This window comes from Pseudophryne corroboree, chromosome 8 (genome assembly GCF_028390025.1).
Source record: "Pseudophryne corroboree isolate aPseCor3 chromosome 8, aPseCor3.hap2, whole genome shotgun sequence".
NCBI lineage: Eukaryota > Metazoa > Chordata > Amphibia > Anura > Myobatrachidae > Pseudophryne > Pseudophryne corroboree.
This window is the reverse complement of record NC_086451.1, coordinates 418,026,407-418,035,981: the sequence shown is the minus strand read 5'-3', so window position 1 is coordinate 418,035,981 and position 9,575 is coordinate 418,026,407. Positions and strand designations below refer to the sequence as shown.

The 9,575-nt window shown below is 45.2% G+C and overlaps 1 protein-coding gene across 2 annotated transcripts in view; it reads right to left on the bottom strand.

Moving 5' to 3' along the window:
• Positions 1 to 544: 544 nt before the first annotated feature.
• LOC134949401 (leucine-rich repeat and fibronectin type III domain-containing protein 1-like protein) overlaps positions 545 to 9,575 on the bottom strand; it is a 166,221-nt gene continuing 157,190 nt past the window's right edge. The window contains exons 3-5 of one of the 2 annotated variants that reach the window (XM_063937951.1): positions 8,913 to 9,409; positions 8,167 to 8,241; positions 545 to 911 (exon numbers count right to left, since the gene is read on the bottom strand). In XM_063937951.1, the coding sequence (XP_063794021.1) occupies positions 8,183 to 8,241; positions 8,913 to 9,409 (556 nt within the window). In that variant the 3' untranslated portion in view covers positions 545 to 911; positions 8,167 to 8,182. The other variant, XM_063937952.1, reaches the window with a different exon arrangement.

Here is a 9,575-nt window from a genome sequence, read left to right as displayed (position 1 = left end):
AAGGCGAACATGCAAACTCCACACAGATGAAGGGAATCTAAACCACTATACCATGCGTGCTATCCAACAGTCCTCTTTAAAAGATTAGAAACATCCCCCCTCCTACTAAATATAGTATGGAAGAGCCAGGGAATGCATTCAATGTATCTGAAATATTACATTTTGTCCTACTTATTATTCTGCATTTTTTTTTTTTTTTTTGCCAATTCCGGAGCACTAAAGCAAAGTACAGCCCGAACATTCCTGTCAATGTGATTTATCATTTTATCCATGTGCCTTTGTCACTCTCCGCTGGATGGTAAACCACTGACGGGTTTCATGTGGGAAAACAAAATAGGCTCCCTCACCTCTACTAAGCCGTCGTTTCACCAATCCACTCTTCCCTCCATGCAGCTACAGCCTCTGCGCCTTTTATTTACAGAATGTCCTTGGTACAGCGGCTATTGTGGCAGGCGTTGTGTTTGTGGGCTGCTAGACAAAGCTCGGCTCATAGCATCTGATGTGACCTAGTTGTGGGTGTGCAGAAATTCACAGTGCCAACCTCTTCTGGAGAGATTTTATTACAAAATATCTGGGTGAGTTACAAAATATATATAAAAATCTAGAAAACATTTTCAGTACTAGTGGAAATTACAAATGGATTCGGTAACATTACTGTCCAAGGTAGTCTGGGGTAAAGAGTTTTTCATGTTCTGGGGGTGGTGACCATGTTTATAAGAATGTGAAAAGAAGAGGAGGAGGGGTCTGTCAGAAAACTTTATCCAGCTCATTTCCATGGAAACAAGTCCGTAACAGCGTTCCGGCTGCAGGTGAGAGGGTCAGGCGTTCAAACCCTTTCGCGATGAATCAGCTTTTAACCCTCTGATATCTTCGATGGCTTCCGGCATTCCGCAACCAGCCAACTCTTCGTCCTTATAATAGCAAACACAAACAAACACTAAATAAATCATTGTAGCAATAAATAATTTATGATATGCTCATCTAAAAAGCTGGAAAAGCCATCCCTTGGCTCCGTGTTCTCTGGTCTCGAAATCAAACTGTTCTCGTTTCCTTCAAGTAGTCATTTTTACGAGGCTTCCGAGATTGGATTCTCTCATAGAGAAGTTACACATCTCAAGTTGAGTAGGCGCCTGGGGCAGTGATGTAGGACACTAGTAAGTTAAAGGCATTTAGGTAGAGCTACTTCTTTAGGATCATACCAAGACGCGGAATGTTTCTGATGCTTTGTGGCTGTAATAAATATCAGCACATATCCACTTAGACATAAGTCAAGCTCGCAGTAAAAACATATCATTATACTCTCATGGAACAGTAATTACCCAATAAATCTTACTTTCGTTTAATGAAAAAACTTGTCTACCCAAAGAGCAGGTCTACACTAAGGGGGGAAAGAATCTAAATGGTTGCTAGGAGCAACACTTGCACTTGTTCTCTTTGGGAGGTTTGATAAATCTCCCCTTAAATCTTTCTCTCACTCTGTTCCAATAAGAAAACTAGATGAATAAGCCTGTAGCGACACAAATAGTTCCAATGATCCCTTCACAGGGTCAGACGCAGGATTCCTAGAGGGGGGTTTCCAAATGGAATCCACAATCTCCCACCTTGTGGAACATTGGAACAAGTGCAGGAGTCTGGGGGAGCGGTAGAAGAACCTAGAAACGACCCTGGACATACATACTGTATGTACCCCTTGGTCTTTTAATACACTGGATAGTGTATGGAGTACTGTTTTAATAATTAGAATATTTATAGTGCATATTATACGCTGTATCAAACTTATTAAACTAATATAAATAACATAAGTGGTCAGCAAAAGGTTAAACATCCCATAATGAATAACTACACAAACATAATACAACCAGTAGGAGACAAAACTGTCCCTTACACTGCATGTTGTGGTGGCAGCTCTAGCTATTGTAATATATGCTATTGCTATGGTTGTCATAATTTAAGCTTCTGGCCAGGTGGAGGGAGGTTTCTGGGCAACCAGAACCCCCCCTGCATGTGCCTATGCTTCAACATCCCCCCTTAAGCTGCCCACACAGGCAGCAATGACATTCAAAGTTTTTCCTAAGAGACTGCTGCAAACACCACTTTCTCCATCTAACACCATAATACAAATACTATGGCTGGGATGTAACGGGAGCCGATAATGCCGCACGGGACATTATCGAGCCACATCGGACATTACATATGTGTGTCTATTTCCCAGAACTCGGGGCAATGTATTGGCGTGCATCTATTTCCCGTCTTCTGCGTATTTGATCTGAGGTGTTGCTTTATTTAGACTAGAAAACGTCTGATATTTTCGGACCAACCAAAATGCGTCTTTTAGTATAGGAGGGTCACAGTGTCATTGAAAGTCACCCAAAAGTCCCACGATTAAAGCAACATACACCCTAAATAATCCCCAGTCCTCCAGGATGCACGAACATCTTATGCTGATTTAAATGCTATGCGCATGGCTATATTCAGTGTATAATTGCGACTGTATTTAATTAGGTTACAGTGTAAGGGATGGAATACAGTACACTGTAGCATAGCATTTTGTATGCAGATACAGTTGCTATACACACAGAATATAGGCATGCTGCATATAATTTAAATCAGCATAAGCTGTTTGTGCATCCTAATACATCCATATGTGTATCAGATGCATTTTCCTGTTCAAAATGTGCAAAAATGACATGTACACTACACAGACTATTCAGTGGCGGTTCTTACCACGGGCAAGCGGTACTTTTGCCCGGGGCGCCGCCTTCCGGAGGGCGCCGGCGCCATCCGGAGGGCGCCGCACCAGGGCAAGATCCGCCACTGTGCCCCCCACAGTGCCCTGCTGTGCCCCCCCGCTTTGAAGGGAACCAGACGCGTAGCGTCTAGTTTCTCTTCATTGAGAGGACCTTAGTTGTGCGGTGCACGATGACGTCATCGCGCACCGCACAGCAAAGGTCCTCTCCATGAAGGGAAACTAGACGCTACGGTCTAGTTTCCCTTCGTGTAGAGGACCTTTGCTGTGCGATGCGCGATGACGTCATCGCGCACCGCACAGCATAGTGGCACAGACACTAGGGGTCATAATTGACCTCTAGTGTCTATGCTGTTCTATGGGAGAGACGTAATAACGTCTCTCCCATAGATCGAAGAGAAGAGAGGAGAGGAGAAGAGCGGCGCCACCAGCGGAGGGGTCTGCAGCTGTCTGGATCAGGAACGGGGATGGTAAGTATACTTTTTATTTATTTATTTATTTTTCATTCAGCGTCGTGACCACGCCCCCAAATGAAGCCACGCCCCCATATTTTGCCCGGGGCGCCACAAGTCTTAGAACCGGCCCTGAGACTATTTTTACTAACCAAAGTTTTTTGTATTATTTTCTGTGTCAAAAATGTATTGAAACATGTTTATTTATTGCAAATGTGCTTGAAAACTGTATTTATAATTGATTTCCAACATTTTCAGAACCAAATCGGCCAAAACAAACACCTCTAAATTATTTGAGAGTTTTAGAGCTGTTTTGTGTTCGACCTGCAATATTGAACTCCATTACATTGGCTGAGTTGTAAAGTTACGGCTAAAACATCTGGATCCGACTTTGCAAAATGCCCGATCTTTGCAGCAATAGTCACATACATCTGACATTTTGCTATTATCAGCTCCCATGACATCCCGGCCTATCATTCTAGCTATATGGACATGGGATCCGGTTACGATCCAGGTGGTCATTATCCCGGCTGTCAAAATACAGTCGCCGGAATCCCGACACTGAATGAAATGCCAGAGAGGTAAGCCGTGGGGGAGGGGAGGTTAGGTTTAGGCTGCAGGGGGAGGGTTAAGATTAGGCTGCAGGACTGGGGGGGGGGGGGGGGGGGGGGAGGCATTAGGGTTAGGCTGCGGGGAGGAGGAGTTAGTGTCAGGCACCCCCAGAAAGGGTTAGGGTTAGGCTGCAGGGAGGGGGAAGGTTAGGTTTAGGCTACGGGGAGGGGGTTAGGTTTAAGCACCACTGGGAGGGTACGGCTGGGGGTGGTGGTTAGATTTAGCCTGCGTGGGGGGACGGCAGGGCCGGATTAAGGCTTAGAGGTGCCTGGGGCACTTAAGAAAGGGGGCCCTGGTGGAAGGTAAGGGTTGTATATTAGATTGTGCTTACCTCCCAACATGTCCCATTCCAGGAGGGACAAAATGCTCTCTACCTGGACTTTCCACTTAATATATGGTTGGCGTCGCCTGTGTTGAACTATTTAATTGATAAGACAGGTATTTCAACACAGGTAATGCAATCATAAATTAAGAAGGAAGTCCAGGTAGAGAGCCTGTTGTCCCTCCTGGAATGGGTCATATTGGGATGTATGGATTGTGTATATTAAATTTAAACCAATGGTGTATATTTGTTTTAAACTAATAGTTTAATAATGCCTGGGAACTGTTTATATCTCCACCTAATTGAAAGACAACAATTTTATACATTTTTCTTGTAGTGTAACAAAGACAACTTAACCTTAAAATACACATAGAAAAATAAAATAATTTATCTTTTTCACATGCAATAATAGCAGCAGCCTCTGTATTACTTACACACTGGGACAGGACTCATGAGGACTCTCTGTGTATGTCTCTATCGCTAGATCTAAATGGTTTAGTTGCATAACAGTTTACACAAGACTCAGACACCCAAGCAGGGAAGAGGAGAAGCTGGGATCCCTGTGTCACTTACAGCTCTCTCCACCCTCCTATCTCTCCTCTGGTCAGAAAGCTCTGTCGGTAGCTCATGAAACATGATACTCCTGTGTCTCTGCCTTTACTGCATACTGTCCTGCTCACATTCTGGCTGCTGGTTCTGCTGCTGTTTAAGAGGGAAAGCTAGTGATGTCAGTGTGCTCTGGCCTGGGGGGGGGGGGGGAGGGGGGGCTGACAAAGGGGAGCCCTGGGTACAGTATGCCCTGCATCCCCCCCTTAATCTGGCTATGGGGGACGGTAAGGGTTAGAGGGCCAAGATAAGTATACTTATCTTCCCCTGCCACAATTCTGATCATCGAGATGCTCCCTACGATATTCTAACCGCCGGCCACTATAGGTGGGATGCCATAGAGATCAGTAGATTTCTGCAAGAGGGAACACTCCTGTGGACAGGTCCTATCTTCCTAAGTATGCTGGCAGTGCCTGCCCTGGTGTAGCAGAAGGGTTCCGGTATGAATGGTCGACCATGTTATGGTCGACAGTCATTAGGTCGACCACTATTGGTCGACATTGACATGGTCGACATGGACACATGGTCGACACATGAAAGGTCGACATATGAAAAGGTCGACATGAGTTTTTTTACTTTTTTTGGTGTCGTTTTTTGCGCAAAGTGACTGGGAACCCCAATTAGTGCACCGCGTCCCCTCGCATGGCTCGCTTCGCTCGCTTCCAATCGTAGTCCATGTGGATCGTAAAGTATGGAAAAGTTCCCCAAGAGAATTTTTTTTTTAAAAACTCATGTCGACCTTTTCATGTGTCAACCTTTCATGCGTCGACCATTTTCATGTGTCGACCATGTGTCCATGTCGACCATGTCAATGTCGACCAATAGTGGTCGACCTAATGACTGTCGACCATAACATGGTCGACCATGTGAACGGATACCTAGCAGAAGACTCCACAACCTACCATCTGAGCTTTCTGCCGCCTGCTAACATTTACAAGACCGCTAAGACTAAAACACAAGCTGATGCATTTAAAACAAACGACTAACAACATTCACAAATTTACTGTAAAACTCATCCATTTCTTAACAGAACTTGAGATGTTTGACATTGTATTTTCATTTGATGAGCAGCTTAATGTAAGTTATTGTTCACTTTCATCAGTCATTTTCTGCACAAAATAGGCTGCCTGTCATGACAGGTTTACTGACAGGAAGTCGGCTGTGTATAGAAATAAAATCTCCCCCCTCCCCTTTCGTAAAAAACTGCTCCAAACCTTTAATTATCATTTTATTTTTTTAGTAACCCACATCGCATTCTCCATACTTATAATAGGAAATGTGATATGGCTGAATTTATGGAAAAAAAATGTCATAAAACACTGCAGTGTGCCCTGTGACAATAAAGCAAGCACAGGCTGGCGAAATCACAGGGCAGCACTGCGAGATTCCTACTTCTGCATAGCTTTCTCTGCCCCCTGGTAGAGAAAGTTTTGCGGGGACCGGCCAGTGTGATCAGCTCTGTGTGTCCAATGGACACACATGCTGATCACTGGTTAAAAAAAAAAAAATAAAAGCTACAAAAAAACATACTTACCAGTCCAGGGAGCCGGGGATCGGTGTTCTGGTGGGGGCTGCCGGACGCCGGTTCCTCAATGTGCTGCGCTGTGACCCCCAGTGCAGTAAAGTGACGCTGCAAAATGGCAGCTCACTTTACAGCACCAGGGGTCAAAGCAGCGCACAGGATCCAGCGCCCGGCGATCACCAGCTCCCTGGACTGGTAAGTATATTTATCGTGGGGGTGCAGCGCGGGGGGTCATCGCAGCGGGGGTTCGACCCGGCAGCGATGATGGCGGAGGTGGCACATGCGCAGCAGGACATTGGGGTACCTTTTCCGAAAAATACCCCGATGATGCTGCGGATTGTCATCGCAGGGACAGAGCTTGCTCGCAAGCTCTGTCCCTGCATGCGATAATTGATACATCCGTGCGATGTAATCAATTATCGCAGTGCAGATTCGAGCGATTTTATCACCTCACATCCACATCCTTGGACCATGACGGCTCCATCTACTGTATATAAAATATTGTATTGGCTGTCTCGTGTTGCTATATTGACACTGACCCTTTTTTCTGCACAGAGTGATATCATTTGTTACATTCCTGCTCTAGCACCAAACTAAAGGACGGCTCTTTGCTGGCTGATAGCTGAGTCTGTGCCTAAGACACCTTCACACTGCACGGCACTAATACTGTTAGTCAGCACAAGTCTCGACTGTCTCATTTCATGCCGACAGTGTATATCTCAGATCACTTGATATGTGTCTTTTTATAGGTACTGTTTATACTGTTCCTCCACTTTCTGTGACAACTGCGTAGAATCATTTACAGTCCCAGTTTTATCTTGATTTTATTACAAATTGGTGTAAATAAAGGCTCATCTACCGTTCCATAAGCCAATATTAACTCTTCCCTTCTATTCTTTTTCTTTGGTACAGGGTAGTAGGTACAGGGACCTTACTAAATTGCACAATCGCCTCGAAGTTTTAAGTATTTCACGTGAAGTTGTAATTAGTAAACAGTATTCTCTCATCCAAGGGCATAGCTACCATAGGTACAGGGAGTGCAGCTGCTATGGGGCCCAGAGCTGGGAGGGGCCCACCTTCCCTGTCAAAGTTACATGTGTTATATACAGGGTGTATCTACCATTGGTGCAGGGAGTACAGCTGCTATGGGGTCCAGAGCCTTCCCTGTCACAGTTACATGTGTTATATACAGGGCGTAGCTACCATAGGTGCAGGGAGTGCAACTGCTATGGGGCCCAGAGCTGAGAGGGGCCCACCTTCCCTGTCACAGTTACATGTGTTATATATAGGTGTGTAGCTACCATAGGTGCAGGGAGTGCAACTGCTATGGGGCCCAGAGCTGAGAGGGGCCCTCCTTCCCTGTCACAGTTACATGTGTTATATTAATTTTTCACCATTGGGTGGTACGTAGGGGTCCTTTCAAAGTTTTTCCTTGGGGCCTGCAATATATCTAGGTATGCCCCTGGACCTGCTCATTGTACTGTGGTATAAAATGAACTGGAGGGCATTTTTTATATTATATAATATGAACCGGGGCACTGTAATGAGGCACAATAAGAACGGGGAGCACTATATATCATAATGTGAATTGGGGGTACTGTGCGGCATAATGTGTTCTGGCAGCTCTGAAATGTGACATACAGTGAACTTAAGCACTACTACAATTCATAAAAGAAACTAGGGCACTACTATGGGGCATAACATTAAATAAGGCTCTACTATGGTTCAGAAAATGAACTAGGGCACTATTATAGGGCATAAAATTAACAACGGCTGCAGAGAAGTGTCTCTCTAGAAGCATTGGGACGGGGGCCCCTTCAAAATGTTGCTACGGGTCCCACAAAGTTCTGGCTACTCCCCTGCTCTCATCAGTCACCACAGTAGAAGCTTGTCCGTCATACTGTACCTAGGTAGAGGCTCCATCAGATGTTGATGTCTGTCCACTCACAAGACTGCCTCTTCTCCGTAGAATTTGTTAAACCTGTTAAGCACAAAATAATGTTAGCAGTGACCTATGCCGAGACTGGGTAGTTGGCCAGCTTCATCAGACACAGTGACGTAAAACCTCTATTCCTTTCCCATTACTTGTAGACTGTGGGCTTGGTTTTGAGTTGGACGCAAATGGAAATGTAGATGGATCTCGTATGCACAAGGTGTATACACACAGACCGAGATCGCAGTTGTGGCCGGATTGATCTGTCAATGGAGCACTGTTTGCGTGAAATGGGCATCTCAAGGCGGTAACTGGGTGGTGACCGCGGAGCTGCATTGAGCAGTTCCATTTCATTGGAGTGTCATGGGCATTTAAGATGACAAACATGTTCAGTGGATGAGATGAGACCTCTGTCTCAGACAGATCTTTTGCATCCAGCAGACCTAAATATAATGGGCAGGATGGATTTCCGCATAAGGAAGTAAGTAGGCTGCTGCGGCCATAGGAAAAAAAGACATTGGATTGGATGAATTAGCCTGTGTGTTATAACATGTCTCTTATCATTGGATACTCCACCAAAAAGGGAAGATTTATATTTGAGTTGAGCCCAATGAGATGGGATTGTGTTTTTATCTCTTTACGCTTTCTCATTATTTGATCTAATTTCCCTTTTCCTATGAACATTCCCTATAATACAGTATGTTCCGGTTCTCCCTTACCTTGTCGGGACGTGCTGCTTCTCAGCTCACAGGCATTCTGTGCTGGCTTTGTGCCGGGTGACGCCTCTCCTTCTGTGGTGAAATCTGTACTTAATGGCAGTTCCTCTGGAGCCCCTGTCAACTTGGCACAGGAATTGGCACAGGCCATGCCTTGTTGCCCATTGGTTTGAGAATACACATTACTGACCCTGGCTTTGCCTCCTTCCTCCTGGCCACTGTACACTTTGTATCTGATCATAAGGATGATGATGAACACCAGCACTGAAGCTACTATGATTCCTCCAATGATGATAATCATGGTGCCTCCTAGAAACTGGGTATGGAGCGGCCGGCACTGTCCACTCTCCTCCTTGGTGTTGAACTGGACACATCCCACCACACGAGTAGCAGTCAGGGAGGTCATTCCATCATCATAGACAGCCAGGACACAGAGATCATATTCACGTCCAGGAGCCAAGTCATTGACCAAGAAGCTTCTGTTACTGGGGGGAATCATCCTACATGAAGAGAAGGACAAGAGTTAGCCATCTTGGTATCATAAGTGCTCCTGTATGAGCAATGGGGGATTGGCATGAGGTACGCATGTATTAAGTCATAGCGATACTAATATGCGGGCCCTATGCTGTTAGTAAATACGGATGAGCATTTACTTATATATAATTC